General features: G+C 41.6%; 2 protein-coding genes across 6 annotated transcripts in view; both read left to right on the plus strand.

The window, feature by feature from the left end:
* TBC1D12 (TBC1 domain family member 12) overlaps nt 1–3,177 on the plus strand; it is a 46,417-nt gene extending 43,240 nt beyond the window's left edge. For all 5 annotated transcript variants that reach the window (XM_075107311.1, XM_075107307.1, XM_075107309.1 and 2 more), the window contains 2 exons: nt 1,043–1,301; nt 1,544–3,177. In XM_075107311.1, the coding sequence (XP_074963412.1) occupies nt 1,043–1,301; nt 1,544–1,612 (328 nt within the window). In that variant the 3' untranslated portion in view covers nt 1,613–3,177. The remainder of the gene's footprint in view (nt 1–1,042; nt 1,302–1,543) is intronic.
* Nucleotides 3,178–3,502: 325 nt separating this feature from the next.
* On the plus strand, nt 3,503–20,915 carry NOC3L (NOC3 like DNA replication regulator). Its single transcript, XM_075108117.1, has 21 exons — nt 3,503–3,569; nt 4,950–5,157; nt 5,569–5,695; nt 7,968–8,125; nt 8,237–8,290; nt 9,347–9,477; nt 10,137–10,298; nt 11,059–11,152; nt 11,362–11,537; nt 11,755–11,883; nt 12,367–12,498; nt 12,874–12,954; nt 13,546–13,646; nt 14,112–14,184; nt 14,261–14,324; nt 14,412–14,483; nt 15,432–15,613; nt 15,838–15,966; nt 16,610–16,707; nt 18,565–18,649; nt 20,398–20,915. The coding sequence occupies exons 1-21, from the start codon at nt 3,561–3,563 to the stop codon at nt 20,527–20,529; spliced, it is 2,397 nt and encodes a 798-aa protein (XP_074964218.1). The 5' UTR covers nt 3,503–3,560; the 3' UTR covers nt 20,530–20,915.
* The last annotated feature ends 359 nt before the right edge of the window (nt 20,916–21,274 follow it).

The following is a 21,274-nucleotide window of genomic DNA, read 5'->3' on the forward strand; positions in this document are numbered from 1 at the left end:
GGGAATGAAGAACTTTGGCTATAAGATGCAGCTTATCAGTAAGCAGTAAGCCTCAGCAGGGGCAGGTTTTACAACAGCAGCATTGAGTCAGGAGCGTGCTGCAGTCCTGAGAACGTAGGCAGATCGAGAGGGGTGTGTATGTTGCGGAAATAGTGCTGCTGCACAAAGTACTAGAATTGTTCACTTCCAATTACCTGTGAGAAATGAAGATTGTTGTTATTGCACATGTTCCAAAGTTGGCTTGAGACAGAGAGCTCCCCTTACAAAGGGAGAGTATAGAAGAGGTGGTGGTAGTCTGCAGTAAGGAGTGTTCTGAGGTTCCTGAATCACTTCCCAGCAGGAATAACGGGGAAACAGGGAACACTGGGCTTTGTATCAAAGGAACCACTACAAATTTGTGGGAGGGGTTCCACAATATGGTACATAGAGCAGACTGAACTCTCTGCCCCTGTGTAATGAATGCTTTTTAGAAATAAACTTTGCAACAAGAAATGCAAGTGGACTCTTCCCAGTAAGAATAGAAGAGTGACTGTCTTTAGATTTTGGCGGCTTTTAATGGGAATAGAAATTCAAAATATATCACGGAAATGTAATTATTGAATTCTCATTAGTACATTAGTGGGATGTAGACTTCTGTTGCAATGATTGTGGCTTTAGATTAAGTTTAGAAAACAAATGATGAACAGAGCTGCTAAATTGTATGGCTTAAAGATTGGGAAGGATTATGTTCTTATTTGTATATTATACCCTGTTAGAGTGTAAAGATGTTTGTAACCTCTCCTGCCAGAGCTTCCTAGAGGAGGTGGCTTTCAAATGGAGGATTTCCTGTAGCACGAAGAGATGGATTTCAGAATAGGAGTTCTGACTTTAAAAACTGGAGTCCTGTGGATCTTTGAAATGTGGAAAAAATAAGAACATATGAAATAATTTGTCATCTGCTCACTCTGAGAGCAGAGCTAATGGAACTGAGATTTAAAGGAGGTTGTATTTTCATTTTTCTGAAAGAGATTAAACTTAACTGCCTTTTTTTTCTCAATTGTAGGATTTTTACACTCTACAGCAAGTCATTACCACTTGATCTGGCCTGTCGTGTCTGGGATGTTTTCTGTAGAGATGGAGAAGAATTTTTGTTTCGGACAGGGTTAGGAATCCTTCGGTTATATGAAGATATTCTCCTACAGATGGACTTTATTCATATAGCACAGTTTCTAACAAAACTTCCAGAAGACATTACATCAGAAAAGCTTTTTAGTTGTATTGCAGCTATTCAGATGCAGAATAGTAACAAAAAATGGGCACAGGTGAGTTTCCTGGGTGCTGTGTGTGTATATACATCTCAAAACAGATGTGTTGGCACATGAGTATATGGGGCACTTCTCTTAATGACTCCTTTACGCTGCATGTCTGACTTCTGAGCAATGGGTGCTCCTTTTCTAGTGTCTCATTCTGGAAATTAATTTCCATGCTAATATTGTGGTTGTTAATATTGATCTTTTTTATATGACTGGCTTTTTAGTATGCATTAAATAATTTACTTTTCCAGGTGTTTGCCTCACTGATGAAGGACAACAAAGAAGGGGACAAGAACCATAGCCCAGCACTGAAAAGCTAATCGTTGTAATGCTGAGGTCGACTGAAAATGTGGAAAACCACTTGATGACAAAGGAGTTTTCATATTACTTCTATGTGGTAAAGCACTATAGAAAATGTGAAAATAAGACGGAAAACAGACACAGCTCACAGTGGAGTAATGAACTGATGAAATCTTCACTCTTTTGCCAGTATTAGCTTTTGTCGTGGGAAGATTTGTTTTCACGCAGAATACTAAAACCTATGAAACTGAGAAGCGGGGGAGCTCGTATTTAATACTTTAAAAGAATCAGCTCAATGCAATAAACATTTGTAATAACTTCTGTTGGTACTTAAAAAAAATTTTGAGGCATAACTTTTTTTACAAATACCACAAAGGCACTTTTTTTGGGGGATGAGGGAAATGCTAAATCTTAAGGCCCCAAAACTGCTATCCAAACCAAATGCTTTGGTACAGATATTACCTCCAAAATTAACCATTCGAAAGTACTGAGGACCAAATAAGGTTGGTTGGTATGTTTGTGTGCAAGATGGTTAAAATTTGGGAAAGGGTATTGTCTGTCTTTTTTTAAGTTGCAGCTTCATTCTTCAGTCTGGGCAAACGTAATTAACTCAGGAATGGTGAAAGTATTGTGCCCAAACCTGTTAGAGCAAAAATCATCTGAATTTTAAACAGCGGTAAGATCAGGGCTATTTTCAGTGTGTACAGCTTTCAAAGCAAGTGGTGTTAAGCATTTGTTTTGGTGTATTGGTTGTGCAGCTTATTAAAAATGGAGTGGGTATTCTGTGAAAGGGTTTTGCCACCAGAAGTTTTGTTTTTGTTGAGCCATTTCCAACTAAGAAATACTTGTACGTAATGGTGAACACTAGAAACTGACAAAGCTACCTGCAGACTTTGTGTTGTCAAAGGAGCAGCCACTTCAAACACTTCAGAATAATGCAGACAGAATGTTTTTTGAAACTATCTTTTATTGTGCAATACTGAAATCCAAAAAGCATCTGGTTTAGTGATACTGAATTCTTTAACATGGCAGATGTTTTCAAACACTTCCTACTCTTGAAGATGCTGTACAACAACTTGTGATAGTAGGGGATGGAAATTTAAAATGGGTAGTACTGCAGGTGAGGAACACTTGCACTCTCTTGGTCCATTTTTGATAATATTTAATGTAAATAAATTCCTTACATGTGGGTTTTTTGTAACTGGTCCCTCTGTGGAAATCAAGTCAAAATTACCATTATGTATTTTTAAGTGCAGGAGGCTTCAAGTTGTCTGGTGTTTAAAAGCAGAGTCTACCTAACTGGGGTAAAGATTTAGTGTGGTGTAACTTACGTTGCTATCTGGTTTAAAAACTACATATATATACACTACTCATAACATTTAAATTTCAAATTGTAATGTCAGATTTTTCTTAACTTATGTATCCACTACTTTAATTGGATCCAATTTGTCTTATATTTTTGTGTTATCTTGTACAGTTTTCTTACTTTTCAACTATAAATCTGTATATAACTGTAAATAGAAGGATCAAGCCTTCCTTAAAGACCACTAGTAACGATCCCTGTGTAAATAAAACTTATAGCTGAGGTGCGGTGTGGTTCTTCTCTGTACCTCGCTCAGCAGTAGGGTAAGAGTGTGCTCTACTGCATGCTCCTGCCTGCATGTCTTGCCTCCCTGAGGGGCTGCGGGCTAGGCCTTGGCCTTAGCCTTGCTCCTTTGGAGGCTCGGGGTGAGCTCGGCGGCGGACGCTCCGCTCCCGGAGGGCGTTTTGGTGCGGGGCGGAGGCGGGAAGCGGCAAAAAACAGCGTTATTTCTGAAGCGGGAGCCGTTTCCCGCTTCCCTCTTCCCTTCCCTCTCCCTCACCGGCGGCTGCCGCCCTCCGCCGCCAGGGGCCGCTGTGGCTGCGGCGGGCCCGGCCCCGGCACTTCCGCCGCCTCTCGCCGGCACCGGGCGCGCTGGGGCCGCCGCCATGAAGCCGGTATGAGGCCGCGGTGGGGCTGGGCGGGACGGGGGAGCGGCGCCCGGCCCCCTCCGCTGCCGCGGGGCGCGCCGGGCCGGCGGCGGCGGCCGCCTGGGAGGGTGCGGGAGGCGGCCGCTGGGCCTGCGCCGCGGGAGGGGCCGCGCTCCTGTGGTGGCTCCGGGGCGGCGGCGACATGCGGCGTCCTCCCGCCAGCAGCGGGGCCCCGGCAGGGCGCACCTCCGCCTGTCGCCTCGCGAGGGTCGCTTGGCCAAAACTAAGGGGGAAAGAAGAAAAGAGTCGCCGTCGGTGGCTGTAGCGAGGAGCGCGGGCCGGAGCTCTGGCAGGGAGCCGGGTGGTCCGCGGCGTGCCCGGCCCGCATGCACCGGGGCTGCGGGCTGGCGTCAGGAGGGCGCAGCCGGAGTCCGAGCCGACCTGCGGGCAGGGGCCCTGCTGCCTGTGTCTGTTCGAGCTCGTGGTGCTGTGTCTAGGGCTTAGGGACAAGCGTCGGTGGTGCTTCTGGCTCCTCGGCGCTTTCCCAGTAATCAAATCTAGAAAGGGAAGGTGAAGGTGAACTGGCAAAAATTCTAGATTCGAGGAGCCCCGCTCTAGTCTAGCCACTTGTCCCCTTACCAAAGGGACCCCCGCCACCACGAGGACCCTAATACAGCGGCCCGTTTTCCCTCCGCAGCCCTTGCCTTCCAGTGCCCCGCTGCGCTGCGCCCGTTTCCACCCTGAACGCTCCTGGGAGCGTTTTGGGGTTTTGGCACGGGGCGCCTGTATTGATCTGTGCCTCTGGGCTTTCCCCGAGCCCTCTCTTTTGTGACTGCTGTGCCCCCCTGTAGCCTGTACACAGCCCCTGTAGCACGTACACAGCTTGCGAATGATGCTGTTCTGAGCCTTGCAGCGGGCAGCCTTGTCTCTTCCATATAGCTACAGGTCATGGAGAGTTCGGGGCAGGAGAGACCCGAGCTCAGCTTTGGGAAGTGTGCTGCAGGAGGGCGTTTGCCTGAGGCTACAGCCTTGTACCAGACCCGCCTGACTGTATCGTGTGCTGGGGAAGAGTGGCATTGTGAAGAGAGGAGGCAGAGTGCTTGGGAGCACACAGGGCAAAGAACAGTGTTTACGATAGTTTTGAGCGTTCATGTGTCTAAAAGTGATGGACATAGGGTTTAGTAAAAAAAATTGTCCATGTTTCTGTAAAAGATTCTTCGCAGGTCTCTCTTCTCAAAAATTTAATACAGTTGGGTAAATTTGGAGCTAACTGATGATACCGTTTGGAAGAAACAACGTTCTTCAGCCCCTATAGAAGTATGAACTTAATGAGATCTGAAACTATGAAATAAATTTTACAAAGGCTATGAATATGTTGGTTACTTGTAGATTCTGTTTGTTTCCTAGAGAAAAAACACAAAACGAGTTCCAAGCTTTCGCAAGTTACTGAGAACTAGTAAGATAAAACTTGACAACAAATTAAAGAATAAACAGTACAAGCAGCAGAGTGCTGCGAAGAAGTATCGAAAACAACAGAAGAAGCTAAGGGAGGCTGTCAGAGATGCTATCTCTAGAAAACCTTTTCCACTGGAAGAATGCAAGAAAAAACAAGTTGGTAAGTGCTCAGAGTTTTTTTGTAAGTGAAAAGGTATGAGGGTTACTAAATATCCTGCTGCTCCATATTGTAAAATTATGATTCAAGAAAACAACATTTCATTTTCCGTGTACAAATAATTTCTGTTCTTGTTTAAAGGAAAGAAAGGGAGAGTTATGAAAAATATAAAATGTAGCCGTTCTGACAACAAGATCTGACAGCTGGAGGTGGTAGAAATGTGTTTGCTCTAACCATTATTGGATGTCACAATAAAGGGGCAGTTTGCTAGAGTAACACAAAACGTGTGTGAAGGTTGATGAGCTCAAGGTTGAAGTAAGGTGTAAAATGGTCTCAGAGGGGTAAGCAGGGCTAGGTTTTCAGTTTGAATAGACGTACAGGATCTTAATCTGTACCCATCATCTTCTAAAATAGCTCAAAAATGGGAAGAAGAAGAGGAAGAAGATGCTCTTCCACTGGACATGATGGATGAAGATGACTTAAAGTTAATGGAGGATTTGGCTCAAAAGGCATCCTTTTTAACCAGAGATCTTTCTTCTAAGTGAGTGTTGTTGCGATGTCTACTCTTCGTACCAATTCAGCTTTGTTGTGGTTAATGTGTAATTAATATGTCATGTAATACACATATCAGGAGGTCTCTGTCAGTCTGGTGTTTCTTTGCAGTTCCAGTTTAGTGTTTCCTTAGACTGTCAGCACATTCAGTATTAATGTATTGATGTGTATCAGTACATTCACCTGCTCTGCCTGACCTTCAGGGTACTGTTTCTGCACAGTGTCCCTTCCAGTGAGGTGCCTGGCTGTGAGGTGAGAGATGAGTAGCATTCCTCAAACTGAAAGAAAAGCTTTAATCTGCATACAGAGTCTTTTTTTCTATAGAAAGTATTCAGGACGTTCCCTGGACTTTGGGCCACGGTACTTCCATATTGCATTACAAATGGCTGTTAAAAAAAAAAAACAACAAGGTTCTGGAAGCCATGTCTGTGAACACATGCAACACCAAAACATTCATACAGAAAATACATTACCAGTTTTCTGGAGCAAGGTGTGAGGTAGAGTTCATGGTGAAATACACAGAAGGATAGTTACCTGTTTTGCTGTTACTAGCCTTTAGGCCCTTTCACCGTGTTCCCTTAAACTGGAGAATTTGTCTTTTTAATCTGCTTTACTCTGATCAACTGTAATAATTCTTAAGAACTTGTCAAATACTACCTCACTTATAAATTACATGTTCATATTAGCACAGACTAAATACTTATGTTTTTATATACTTACGTGAAGGGTGGTACACCACACTGCATTATTTCTGTTACCCTTGGAGAGTGGGGTGTGACCCAGGCTTTCCCAGTGAGCAGAAGAGTGAGTGGAAGAGTGATAGTGGTAGTGGTAAAAGTTAGCACAGAGTTGGGGTAAATAACAATGTGCACTGCCCCACTCATTATCACATCCTGGTTAAGCATCAGCTGAGAAGTCAAGGCAGGGTAGGAGAGAGCGAGGCTGTGGGACGTCTTAAGGGAGACACTAGGCTGTTTGTGCTGTGAGAGGGTCCTGGTCCTGCTTGCTTGCTGGTGGAGTTCTTCGTGACAGGGCTACGCAGGGTTGTTTTTAGTGAGCCTCAGCCATGCCAGGGCGCCTACTCATGCGGTGGGGGAGCACAGTGGGGAGGGAGGCAGGAAAACAGCACTCTGGCCTGGGTGAGGGACAGGCTGCGCCGACACCCTAATAGTTTCTGCTTTGCATCTTATTTACTCTTTTCCAAAATTTTTAATATTTTAGGGCTGAAATCAAGTTTCCAAGGGATGTTTGCCTTTACAAGGTTCGTCTGATTTGTTCACCGTTGCCTTACCCTGAGGGGTCCCTGAGTCCCTTACTGCTACACAAGTGGGAGCAGTGCCATGTCAAAACACATCAGCTAGTACTAGGGTTTCCAGATGTCTGGTATGACCCAGAATTTTCCTTGTTTTCACAGCAGCTGTATTTTCTTCATGCACGACAGATCAATCACAGACGTGTAGAATTCCTGTGCTCGTTGAGTAGGATTTGGGTACACAGGAGAGGTTTGCTCTGCACAAGGACAGAAGGCTGAGGCTGGTGCACTGTCCTTACAGTGCATGCATAGGTTGAACGTGTCCTGTGTGCATGGAATCTGGGTAGACTCTGAGATATAAAGCTAATTCTCATACAAGTGATTTTTACTTTATGAACCCTAGCAGTCTCTGAGCCTAGAGCTTTCAGAGTCCTTCAGATGTCCATAGTTGAAACTTTGCCCGTTACAAGAACAAAAGCAGTGTTCCTGTTATAAGACAGACCATGTGGCTTCAACAATGTGATCCTTTATCCCTGGCTTTTGGGTTTTTAATAAGATGAACAGATAACACTCTTCATAGTATGCCTGTACTATAAGCAGTTCCACCCTTAATTATTTTTTTTTGTAAATTCAAAATCAATGCAACCATTGTGCATGCATGCGTGTGTTTACACTCGTATGCCAACATTTCAAAATGCACAAAGTTGGCTGACCTGCCAGATTAACTAAATCTCATTTTGTCGTTACTTGTTTCACATTTAATTTTCTATAAAAAGGAGATGGGAAGCACTGTATTGTCCTGAATTCGAAGATCCTGTACAGATCCACATTAACATTGTTTGACTGAGTGGTGACCGGTGGTGTCAATGGTGAAAACACATTCCACTTAATAAGATCAGCCATTATTTGTTTTTCTGAGTGCGGACACTTAATCCAGCTAGTGTACTGTCATACATGGTTCATGGCTAATTAGATGGCTAATTCATTTAGTTTGCCTTGTGTTTTTCAGTGAACCTGTTCACGTCAAAAAACGAAAACATGAAAGTGTGATTGACAAATATGAGAAGGTGCCAAGACGTATACAGACTGAGCCAGAAAAAGAACTCATCCATCTGCTCCCCATCAAAGACAAAGGTGGCATTATTCCTCAAACTATAGAAAAGCCAGGTAAGACACAGATACTGGAAGCAGTATAGTAGCCAAGATGTATATAATTTATTCTTTTAAAATCCCACAGTGTTTATTACATGCTTGACACTAAACACTCTATTTTTGCAGTTCTTGATGTTGCACAAGACGAAGATGATACGGAAGAAATGGAGGAAGCAGAGGGTAGTAAAACATCTTGTTTGCTTTTTGTTGTTTGTTTCTAAAACACTGACATATCTGAAGAGCACTTTGCTGTTCCCTAAGGAAGCTTGTAATTTAATTGTATTTTGTTTAGGGTGTTTTTTAATATGTTCATCACCATGTTTCCCCCAAAGCATAACAGTGATTCAGAGTTGGCTTTCCTACCTGTTAGGATCCCAGGACCTGAGGAACAGCCAGCTTCAGAATCTGTTTCTTTAAAATGATTTTGATTTTCACCTGGAACTGATGTTTGCATGAAGTTCTTTTTATCAGTTGTGTCATCTTTGCTAGGGAGAAGGGAAACCTTGGTCTTACCTAAAGAAATATGCTGTGGTTCTAGTTTGATTATTCTGAGATCATTTTGAAATGCAGTTCAGGACACAGATTTCTGTAAGCTTTTGAGTGTCTGCCTTTGTCTTTGAAATTTTCTACTTAAAATGTCAGAATACCAGGAAATTTAGATTTTGATTTGCAGTTTGCTATCCAGTTAAGAGCCATATTCAAATAACAGTTGCAGTTGTAACTCTGCCACTTCTGGGTCATTATTCTCTAAATATTTTCTGAAGTTGGGGAAGGACATACTTGTAGGACATAATACTCAGAAAATGCAAGTAAAACAATTGTATTTTTAAAAGAAAAAGTGTATGGTGAATAATTTGCTGCGAATTGTAGAGCACTGCAGTTTCTTGGCTCAGTTGGGGTCCTACGCTGAGTTTCTGTTGTTCAGCACAGATGAGTATGCTCAGTGTGTTCCCGCTATACTTAGAGAATACCATTTGCAGATTCAGAAACATTGGGGCCATTTTTTTTGGCAAGCATAAGATTTTGGAGAGGAGCAAAAATTAATCTCTGGGTTAATACAAGCTCTAGCAAGGTCATTCTTGAAGCTTCTTTTACTGTAGAACTGCATGGGTTACTCTGGTGTGGTGTTACCACGTACCCATCTAAACGCAGGATCTAGAACTGTAGTTTGCAATATGGTATTTGTTAAGTGGCTTCTCTAGTGACCCGCTTTCTAACTCTCACACCTTGTGCTAGACTTTAATGAAGAACCCCTGCCTGTCCTCACTCCTGAGGAAATGGCTGCTCAAAGGAGACAAAAGCTGCAGGAAAGGAAGACGCACATAGCTGCCTTAGCATCGGCCATTCTCGCTGAGCCAGACAACAATGTAGGTAGCATTTACTTGATGTGCATGTGTGCGGGCCTGTGCTGTGCAGTAAGTCAATAAATAAAGATCTGGAGTGACCAAGCAATAGCAAAAGCAGAAAAATACAGGAGTAGTACACGGAAAAAGGTCAGTGTTGTATCACTTATTGGGGGTGGCAAACAATGAAACTGCTGCCCTAGGTTGGTACAAAGGATTTGAATCTGGTGAAGATCCAGGTGACTGTGTTTGCTCTGTGCAGTTGTAATTTGTCCCTCTGAATATTTGTGATTTTAAGAATAATACTGTCTGTGGTATTTCCTGTCCAAACTACCTTGCTCCTTAAGCATGACCCTTAAGCTCAGATTTCATGGTTGTATCTGATAGTTCTCAGTGTTTCAGGATATGCTCGTCATTTGCTATAATTCTGTGCAAGTTTGTAATAGCAGGGTAGTTTGGACATTCCCAAGATAAAAATTTTGTTGGGACTTCTAGCATTTCTTGTGTCTTCATGCAGTGCTAAGTAGAGTCTGAGAAACTGCTGAGTTACTTTTTTTCTCTTTCTAGTCTTTAAAAATGAGGCATGCTTCTTGTGGCACACTTTTGCTGAGACGTACCTTGTGCTTGTGCGTTGGTTTGTGGGTGTTCTTCAGCTGACTTCGTCTGTCTCTTTTCTTAATCAGATTAAAAAGTTGAAGGAGCTGCGTGCCATGCTGATGGAACAGGATCCTAATGTGGCCGTGATTGTTCGGAAGCTGGTCATGGTTTCTTTGATGGAGATATTCAAAGATATTGCACCTTCTTACAAAATTCGGCCTCTGACTGAAGCAGAAAAAGCTACCAAGGTGAAATACCAAATTTCTTTATAGAGTATTGTGAGTAGTTCAGATTATCTTAAGTTATGCGAAATACTAATACTGGTCTGTTTAAATTTGTAGTTTTGAGTGAAGGGTGACAAATACACAAGTACTTGTGGAAATCTGGAAACTGTGACACTTTCAGGGGCAGAGGTCTTTGTTTTGATTCTTTAATTCTTTTGTACTTCCTTCATTATGTAGATGACACGCTCGTGGTAATGGAGGGAAAACACAGTATATGAAAGCAGCATACCAAACCCGTGTGACTTTCATCATAGACCTCAGAATAGGATGGTGTTTTGTGTCACACTGAAGGGACTAGGAAGAAAGTAAATTACGCAACATTGTCATGTAACTGGCACAGATTTATGTGTAATGTGTTCAATAATTTGCTGAACCAATGCAGAATAACTTGTTTTCTGGAGCTTGTTTCTCACCAATTCTTTAGAAGGTTTCTTGAATATAGGTAGTGAAGTTTAGAGTCATGGCTTTAAAATAACATCTAGTTACAAATTCCACTTCAGTACCTATAAATGAAATTGGCCAAGTTGGAAAAAGCCCTCTTAGCACAAGCACATGTAGAGAAATATGTAGAAATATTTTTAATGCATTTCCAGGAATGTCTGTCTGGAAGAAAAAACTACTTGGTTATCTGATAACTTGTTTTAAAACTTCAGGTTTTTTCCACCACTAGCTAATTTCAGGATTTAGCTCTCCAAATAAAATTTCATGTGTATTATGTTTACAGGTTAAAAAAGAAACTCAGAAACTGAGAGAATATGAAGAAGGCCTTGTGAGCCAATATAAATTTTACTTGGAAAATTTGGAACAAACAATTAAAGGTACGGCCAACACTTTCCTATTTTTGTAGTAAACACAAAATTGTTCGCAGCATCGCAGTTAACCTCCTCCAATTGATGCTGCCTTCTGTTTTTCATGCAAGTACTGTTTCATATAAGTGTGTAGGAGAATGCCTGCAATAACTAAAAATGTAAATATTTAGAAGCTTCCCTCCAATCTCAACAGTAATCACTAAAAATATTTTGCACAGATTGGAAGCAAAGGAAGTTGAAGAAAAGCAATGTCATCTCATTAAAAGCATATAAAGGTCTAGCAGAGATTGCAGTGAAGTGTCTGTGTGAGCTGCTTGTGGCCCTACCCCACTTCAACTTCCACAACAACATCATTGTTCTCATTGTTCCACTCATGAATGATGCATCAAAAATGGTAAGTGATTTTCTGATTAGGGAAAGAGTTCTTGTTTTGTATGAAAAAGAATCTATTTCTGAGCTTTATTCCACAATATGCAGATCTTGTGGCCATATCTTTTCACTATTTTCCAGGCTCTGTCCACTTTCTAATTAGTAAATACCATTTGTATTATCAGTTAGCTGTTGTCGTAGACTTGGCTTTACAGAAGGATTTGTTTGAACTCATTTTTCAGATTTCTGAACTGTGCTTTGAGGCAGTTAAGAAGCTCTTCAAACAAGACAAGTTGGGCTATGCTTCACTCGGAGTAGTTAAGGTCATTTCTGGCCTTGTGAGGGGTAGAAATTATGATGTCAGACCTGAGGTAAGAGTCTTTCTGTTGTACTACACAATTTCCTTCTGTCAGTGGCTTAAAAAAAATCTGAAAGTTAAGGTTTAGTGCAGCTGCTGGCTCCAGACAAGCAGAATTTCCTCACTGTCAAAACACAGGCAGCTTAGGAGTGGGCTAAGCCGGAGGGTTAGAAAGAGGAATGTGGGGTAGTGGAAGGAGACTGGGAGGAGATCATCTTTTGACAGAGACATGGGTTAAGTCAGGCAGGGAAACTTGAAGTGAGAGAGGCAGATGGAGGAATGGATAGAAATGGACAGTGCTGGAATGGGAAGGAACTGAGAGCAGAGATGAGAGATACAGCTGTGAAGGAGCAGGAGGGCAGTAAACAGATGAACCTTGGACCGGCAAAGCCCCCTAGCCTGAATGGAATTCAGGATTTCTTATGCTCTCCGTTCCTCTGTTGTGGATCACCTTTCATTGTGGGTTGTTTGTTTTTTACATTCAATTTTGCAATAGGTGTTAAAAGTATTTCTTCACTTAAGAATTAAAGAGGTAGAATTACAAAAAGATTCTGAAGACATTGCACCAAAGAAAAAGTTCATGACTTACAAAGAGAAGAGAAAAAATCTTTCAAGAATGCAAAGAAAGGTATGATGTGTGCTTTCTCACGCTCTACTTCAGTGACTTTACGTAGCAATTTGTTCTAGCAATGATTGCACTCCTGTTGGCAGCTAACTCTCAGCATCAGTGATTAGTGTTTGCATTGTACTTGAATATTTATAAGGTTCTACAGGGAATTTAATTACCTTCCCAATTTTTTTCTCTTTCCGGTGTTGATAACACCTTTGATTGTTTCTGATAGGAAGGGATATATCCAAATTGGTTACCCTGTAGCGTCACAGGGTGACTTAAGCAACTCACCAAGCATGGAAGATTTGTTCTCTGGGGATCTTTGGAACATGGATATCCAGGCTGGTGGGAAATATTTAATCTGTTTTCTTAAAATCAACTGTATGTTTTCAGTGGAGGAAAGCAGAAGAGAAACTGGAACGAGAACTCTTGGAAGCAGAAGCGTCAGAAAGTAAAGAAAAAAAACTGAAGCTGGTAAGTAATTTAGAGATTATTTTCCCATTTTTGCAAAGTAGCAGCTCTTAACCCTTTTGTAGCCAAGTGTCTCTCCTCCAACCCAACCTGCCAGCATTCCACACCTCTAGATAATGTTGGCAGCTTACAAATACTTTGCCTGTGCCAGAGGTCTAGGTTTTAGTAAATCAAGTCCTCTCAGTTTACCCAGGGAAGCCAATTTAGCCATTCCTCTTTCCTTCTCTTTTCTGCACACAAAAGTATTTTAATCCATTGACGTATGTCCTCCACATGTCCTGTTCCTGTGTCATATGTAACTATGTGATGGCTTTTACCAGCCTCTCAGAACAGCCTTTAAGCAAAGGAGTGTGGTTGGCATGGACTGACAGGAAGAGAGGCTGTTTAGCTGGGTGAGGGTGAGGGGACAGAGTAGGGGGCAGGAGAGGAGGGCTTGAGCTTTTCAGCATAAGAGTAGCATAGATGGCAGCCAGGGCTGGTGTGGAAGGCCTGAGTGCAGGTTTGGACAAAGAGGAACGTTTTCAGTTGAGTTTAAGTGAGTAGAAATGTCTGTTTTCCATGCTTAAGTATTTTATTTTCTTTTCTTTCCTTCAGCACACAGAGACCTTGAATATTGTATTTGTAACTTACTTTAGAATCTTGAAGAAAGCTCAGAAGTCTCCACTTTTGCCAGCTGTGCTAGAAGGTCTTGCAAAGTAAGAACTAAGTCCATCTTCTTTTTTGTGTGTTAAAAAAGACCTAAAGCACTAAAGGGATTTTTGACTTTGAAAGGGATTTATAAGCACTGAGAGAAGACTGTCCCTGAGAAATTTGTTTAAATTCTTTTATTTCTCTGCTGAAGTTTTCACCTACTTCTTAAAACATTTCAATGTGATGTGAAATTTCCCATGATAGAATTGATGCAATGTAAACCCAGCAGGGTGTGATGTGATTCCGTTATTTTGTCTGATTACTTCCTGAAGAACACGAGCATGTCTCTAGTGCTGTAGGGAAGCCGTGATTAGCAGCTGGGGGCTGAATCATCCATCTATGTGAAGATAATAGATGTTCAGCATTTGATTTAGCTTCGCTTTTAAAGTGCAGATTTTGACAGTTCAAAATACTTTGAACTGAGTTTGCAGATGACTGTAACTTAAAAATAAAAATCTCTTTGATTCAAGGTTTGCTCATCTCATAAATGTGGAATTTTTTGATGACCTGTTAATTGTCCTTCATTCTCTCATTGCATCTGGGGTAAGTTGAGCTCACTTTTATTACGGTTTTCTTAAGATTATGTTTTTCTGGGTACTTAATCAGTTTATATTCTTAGGTTTTAAGGTATCGTGAGAGTCTTCACTGCATTCTCAGTGCTTTTCATATACTCTCTGGTCAAGGTAAGAGATACTTAAAAGCAAACTTTCAAAAAATATTGTCTGATAAATTAATGGTGTAAATGTATTTATTTCGGATTATGTTAATAGGTGATGTTCTTAACATTGATCCGATGAAATTCTACACACACCTTTACAAGACACTGTTCAGCCTACACGCAGGTAACTCCACATTCTTATTTTCAGTGTTAAGTTTATTTTGCTTTTTTGGTACCATAGCCTGAATACAGTGTTAATAAACTACAGTTGGTTTAAGATACCTGAGTTCTGAAAAGATGACTGTCTGTTTTAATTCACTTTTTTCTCAAGTTGCACATTGCACTACTGCAATTCAAAGACTAGCAGTATTATTGCAACACATGGTCACAGGTTCTAATCGTGTCACTTCATTAGGGAGTGCCAGGTGTGTGATCTTGGATAAGTATTTATCCTGCCCTCAGTTTAAGTTTTTTGACGTCCTTATGTGGCAATTTAAAAAGTCTCTATTTTTTCTCAAATAGAGAAAAATCTCTGGGTTTTCTGATATAATTTTAAAAACAATTTCAATTTAAATTGTTTTCTAAAATCTGGTTTATATTTCTGATTCTTATAATTCTGACGTTCTAATTTTCTAATCTAAATTTTCTAATAATTCTGAGAAGCTGAATAGTTTCTGAAAAAGATACTTATAAAGTTTGAAATTAACATAATTTTAATTAACTTAATAAATTTGTATTCACTAAGGAGGAAGGATTGAGAAGAAACATTCTACAAATCTGGATGGGTAAAAGACTAAATCTTTGAACTGTTTAACAATTTATAAAAGGTGATATAATAAATGCAGTTAGAAGCAGTTAGTATTTGAACCCTAATGTTTAGAAATTTTTGATGGAACAAATATTTTCTTAGAAAGGAGCACAGAAACAATGATACGGTTTTTTTCTGTTCAAAGCTGGACTGTTTTTACCAAAAAGGGATGGATGCTTATGTCCGTATCGCATTAGCGCTGCGTTTGAACCTCTTGGCTTTCGTAGTGTTTCTCAGGTTCCGGTGCACAGTCAGTAGCACATTGCTTAGCTGTATGTTCCTCGAAATGGTTATTTACTCTTTGTATGAAATTCTGCTTTTGAGGTGGTACCAATGATGATATAGGGATTGTGCTCCAGTGCCTGGATGTCATGTTTGCCAAGCGGAGAAAGCAAGTTTCCCAGCAACGAGCTCTTGCTTTCCTAAAGCGACTTTCCACGCTCGCTCTTCACGTACTTCCAAATTCCAGTGTTGGGATCTTGGCAACAAACAGGGTATTAATGCAAGTAAGTTTTACTTGTTGGAATTTTTAGCTCACTGCTTAAAGCTTGTTGAATTTTTTGACAAATCGATTTTATGCAAAATATTTTGCAGGATCTTAAGTGAGAATCATGAAAACAGTATCCTTAAATGCTGCTGAGACCAAATAACATGGAATGAATCCTGAACTTAACCATGTTATAACTGGACATGTAATATCAGCAACTCAGTCCTTTTTTTTGTGTTGTAGACATTCCCAAAGATGGACCTGCTACTAGACAACGAATCTCAAGGCAGCGGCGTTTATCTCCCAGAACTAGATGAACCAGAGCATTGCAATGCTCAGAACACAGCTCTGTGGGAGCTGCATTTACTGCAGGTTAGTGAGTAGCTGAGTGATTTGAGAAGTAAAAGTCAGCAGCAAATAGCTGCTAAATGTTTATATGCTTTACACAAATAGAGAACAGAGGTCTTCAGGCTTATCAGTGAAATCTGGGCGACATGAGCCTGTTCCATACAAAGAGGAACAGCAGCCCAGTGGTTAGGGAAGGAATGAGCTGAAAAGGGATGTTACACATCCCATATGTTAGTGCCACACTGGATCTTACTGCAGGTTGCTTAGTGAGACTCCTTTGGAGGCTTTTTCAATCTGTTAAGTTCCCCTGCAGTCCAGCCCTTCTCCAAGAAGTAATTGACACCTTTATCTGTCACTCCAGCCAGCATTTAGAGTTTGTGGCTTGGGGTGGGCTTCCTGTGCCCTTTCTTTGCCTTCTGGGAGTAGGAGTTAGATTAACTGTGGACAGTTAGGCTGACAGCATGACATACTAGTGAATAAATATATGACTGGGTGTTCTCATTCACTCAACGCCAGAAACTGCCTAATCTGGGGTGCTCAGTTTCTCTATCTGAACCAAAAGCAGAAACTTCCATCTTACTGAATGGGAAATAAATGTGAGAATCCATAGATAAATATATTATCTCTTATCCCTCAGTCAACTGCCTTCTTTCTTCCTTTCTTTCAGAGACACTATCATCCAACGGTGCAGAAGTTCGCAGCTCACCTTATTGCTGGAGCTCCAACTGAAGGCTCAGGAGCTCTTTCACTTGATTTGAGCCAAAGGTGAGTTATCAGAGTTCTGCTTTTAAAAAGAGTGCCCTGAAAAGTAGCTGTTGCTCATACTTTATTAAAGGAATCCCTAAAAGTAATTATCCATAAAATTAGAAGATTCTGTTCTTCAAACTCACTTCCTTTGTTCTTCTGCCAGTACAGAATGTTGGCTGCCTTTGTTGGGTTTTGGCTTTTTTTTTTTTTTCCTTTTGAGGCTTGTTGCCAGGCTGTGACAAGGGTAAAAATCTGAGTGCAGTGTGCTTTCTTCCCACAGGAGCAAAATATCTGCATCAGCAGCCCTGATCTGAATAGGGATCAGGATCACAGAACAGTGGCTGTCCAGTGTGCACTGGAAATCCAAGTTGCAGCATAAGGTCCACAGTATATTAAAATGTCGGAACAGCCATCCTGGTTCAGACTAAGGATCTAGTTCAGCATCCTGTCTTCAGCAGTGGTGGAGGCAGGTGCCTCAGGAAACGTAAAAACAGAGCAAGCATGTAAGATACATGCTCTGAGCAGTGTCCTGTCCTCCGACTGGTTTCAGCCGGGGGAAGCCGGTCAGCCTGATACCATTCTCTGTTTAGTACCTGTTCGTGGAATTCTTTTCAAAACTGTTCAGTGTCCCTTGAACCAAAGCATGCATTTTGCAAATACAGCACTGTTTGGTAGGAGTTCCATGAGTTCACAGCTCGTTACGTTAAGATCTGCTTTCTTTTGTTTTGAGTCTGGTGCCAGCATGCATCAGGTTCCCTGGTTCTTGTCCTGGGAGGTGAAATGAACAGCCTACTCTTTCGGTGCCTCACTTGACTTGGTAGCCTCCATAAATATCCTCCCTCCATCTGCCATCTCTTCCGGCTGAAGGGATCTGGCCCAGGCAGGAGCTGTTCCATACTTTTCATCGTGTTTGTTGCCTGTTCCTGAACTTTTGCCAATTCAAGTATTTCAAGATGAGGAAATGGGGGACTGGGATGCAGTAGTTGAGATGTGAGTGATCTGTGGATTTATATGCTGCTGTAACTATATTCTGTTGTCTGTTTCTTTCTAACGTCAGACAGCATTAAGGTCACAATCCCTATTGTAAGAATAATATTTTTTTCCTAAAGTGATAGTGGTCAGCTCAGAGCCTGTCGTTTTTATGCTGAGATGCTAAGATTGCTCTTCTCTTCCACCACCACTCCACACCCCCAAATTCCATTTGCGATTTTGCTGACCATCTCATACAGTCTATCTGCAGCTCTTCACAGGCAACTCATTCTTACTCCTGCAAATAACTTGGTACTCTCCAGCTCATCTTTGAGCGCGTTGAAAAGCACCAGCCCTGGCACAGACCTTGTGGAAATCTAGTTTCTTCCTGCCACTGCAGAAACTGATCATAGACTCCTATCCTCGGTTTCCTGTCTTTTAACCAGTTCTTTTCCCGTGTGATGATCTTCTGCGTTCTCCCGTGGCTGCTTAGTTTTCGTTAAACCTGTTGGTAAGGAACTGTTGGAAATTCAGGCAGATTGTATCGGATAGGTAACCTTTATCCACATCTTTTTTTTTTTTTAACTTTTTCAATTATGTGGAGGGCAAGCAGTGACTGCATCAAGTGCTGGCAAGCCAACAGAACAGTTTGCTGGTGTCCCATTTCTTCTTCTGTGCCCCACTGGAGCATTCAGACACATTTTACTTGCTTTTACTTGCAGTGGTTCCCAGCTGTTGGCTTCCTGTCTTTTCCAGGTGATGCTCATTACTCTGAGGAGTTCTCGTAAAGCATGGTGGAGGGTGTGAATGTAGTGTATGTGTGGGAGAAGCTGCTCTTGATTTGGTGATATATTATTTAGGAACGCATCTAATGCCATTTTTCTTTCTCTGTGGTTTTTGCTATAGGCCTGCTACAGAACTTTTTGAGGCATACAGCATAAGAGGAATGACCTTTAATCCTCCTGTTGCATCAGTAACACCCAGACGAAAGGTACCACCTTGCCTCTCTTTGTCCTTTTTTAATGATGATATACCGCTATACCCTGCATCTGCTGGCTCGCCATGCAGTGCCCGGGCATTAGCACCCTTGGTTTGGCTTTCTGGTTTCCTGTACTTTCTGTGTCAAGTATTTTTTTTAACTGGCATAAGGTAGCACTGCCTGTAAAGAAGGAAGAAAAGCTGTATGAAGAGTTCCACCTCCTATAGCATCAGTTAATGTAGCGAGATGAATGTGGTAGCTATTGTTTTACTTGCCTTTTGCACTTCACAGTGGCTCAGTGCAGATTTCTTGTCCCTTTTCTGTAATGATGAACTAATGTTTGTTCAAAAAGCAGTAATAAAAAGCCAGCTGTCTTTCCCCAGTGTGGGTAGTTGGCAGGACAGCTCCATTTCCAGAGCCCTTGATTCAGTATGTAGGAGGATACTGATTCCCCATTAGTGTCAGTTTATAGCTTTTAACGTGTAAATTTGAAGGGAACAAAGAGCTAATGTATAAAGAGGAGAAACAGGTGAATGCGTTTTGGATCCTTGGCACTGGATGTGTCCCAGATGCCAGCCTCCATTAAATGTCCACTGAGTGGTGTGTCCTTTAAAAAGTGATAATTAATTTTCTTTCTTCCTAATGAAAACGTTATAACCTATTAATTAACTGTGTTAGGGCCTCCAATCTGTAACTCAGTAATGTCAGTTAAAGCCTTGAGAGCATATTTTTTTCTTCCATTTTAACGAATCAACTTCTGGAAATGGATTTGTACTTACTTACTCTGTCATTTTACAATGACTTCTTGCTACATCTGTCCTGCTAGGGTGTTCTACCGCTCTGACAGAACAAGGCTGGCAACAACAGATAGGAGAGGGATTGTGTAGTGCTTGAACAAGAAAGTACACAAGCTCTTTAAGGTAGCAGAAACAAAGGAGGAGGAAGATAACAGAACAAAGTGCCCATAGGTCGTTATAATGGACATAACCGGGAAAATTACCTTGGGGTCTTGCCTACTGTCCGGCTGTTTGGCTTGTTTTAACAAATTTTGGCAGCAGATACTGCCAGTTTTACCCTACCAGTCCTGCATGCTTTCCTTTGTGTGCCATGCTGCCTGTCAGCACTTCCCCTCTGTTGCCAGCAGCTCTGAATTGGAATTTTCTTTCCCTGTGCACCACTAAAGAGAGGGTCTCATTCATCCCTGAGTGCACAAAGTACCCACCCGCTTACGTGAGTGTTAAGACTTTAACAGGGCAGTATAAATCATGTGCGTGACCTTCCTCATGTGAGCACCAGGAAAGGGCTCCAGATGTGGGTGCAGGCAGAAGGGGTCTCGTGAGGCTGGGTCAGGGCACTCCTTTCTGACTCACAGCCTTTACTGTCAGCGTTATTGCTTTCACTGACCTTTTGATCGGAGATGCTTGATCTATTTTTATAAGGTGTGGTGAACAGGAAGCAGCCTGTAAGCGCCTCTGGAGCTGGAAGCTGTGGCTATGGGTAGTAGGTATTCTTCTAAAGCCCAGTTTACAACAGAACAAAAAATCCTCACCAAAAACATGAGCGTACGAAGGACTCCCCGACACACTGCTTTGTTCCTAGCCAAGTGAAACTGGCGGGCCAGGTATCCGTGAGCTAGTTCCACGGGGCTGGTCTAGATGACCAGGGGCATGGGAGAGAAACAGGACTGCAAGTTAAGCCCTGCATGGGAAACACATACTGGCCTTGTTTAGTAATGTGACTAATATTTTGTAATTTTTCAGGATACGTTCTCACATGTGGATTCATTTATAGATGAAGAGCTAAACAAACAGCTTCAGCATCACATCAGTGAGACTGGTGTTCACAAACCCTTGGATTTTGCTAAACACTTGAAGGAATCGTCCTTGTCGTAAATGGATCTATCAGTCTTGGTCAGTTGGCTGCGTAATTGTGAAGAAAGATTGGCTGAAAGAAATTTCCACTCATTGTTGAAGGAATTCAAGTAGGCTTTCGTTTGAGTATAGCAACACACAATAAATGCAACAGCAGTTTTTCACACAGAGTTACAAGGCCTCTCCACTTAACCACCGAGCCATGCTCTGAGGGCTTGGGAACCACAATGCACGGTCACATCAGTAATTTAAAAAGATACAAGCCCAGGTAATTTTAAAATTGTTCGCAACCATGCGTTATAGTGTTTTTGTTTATATATTTTCTCATTTTTATAACAGAATATAGATGTATTGCTGAGAAATCACCAAGTTGTTTTGATAAATTAATAAATATTTTGGAAACATAATATTGACTTTGATGTTTAAGATACCTAGTGAGGTTTGGAATATGTATTACGTTTTTTTTCCTGTTCTTCTGATGTCTCCTAACCATTTTATCTCATCTTGAAATGATTTTGCATTTGGTGGGTTTTTTTTCCCTCCATTGAATCTTGGTGTTGACAAATCGAGGTTACTGAATTGCAGTTCTCAACTAGCATCATGAAGGAATGCTCTACCACAATGTCTTCAATAAACCATTGCTGCCACGAAGACTGGGCAAATTCAAGGTAAGAATTTAGACCTTTTTTTTTTTTTAAAATCTTCGTTTCCCCAAATACTAGTCATTGCCTAGGTGGTTCAGAATGCATTTTCAGCTGGATGTTGG

The sequence above is a fragment of the Phalacrocorax aristotelis genome, chromosome 12 (assembly GCF_949628215.1).
Source record: "Phalacrocorax aristotelis chromosome 12, bGulAri2.1, whole genome shotgun sequence".
Classification (NCBI taxonomy): domain Eukaryota; kingdom Metazoa; phylum Chordata; class Aves; order Suliformes; family Phalacrocoracidae; genus Phalacrocorax; species Phalacrocorax aristotelis.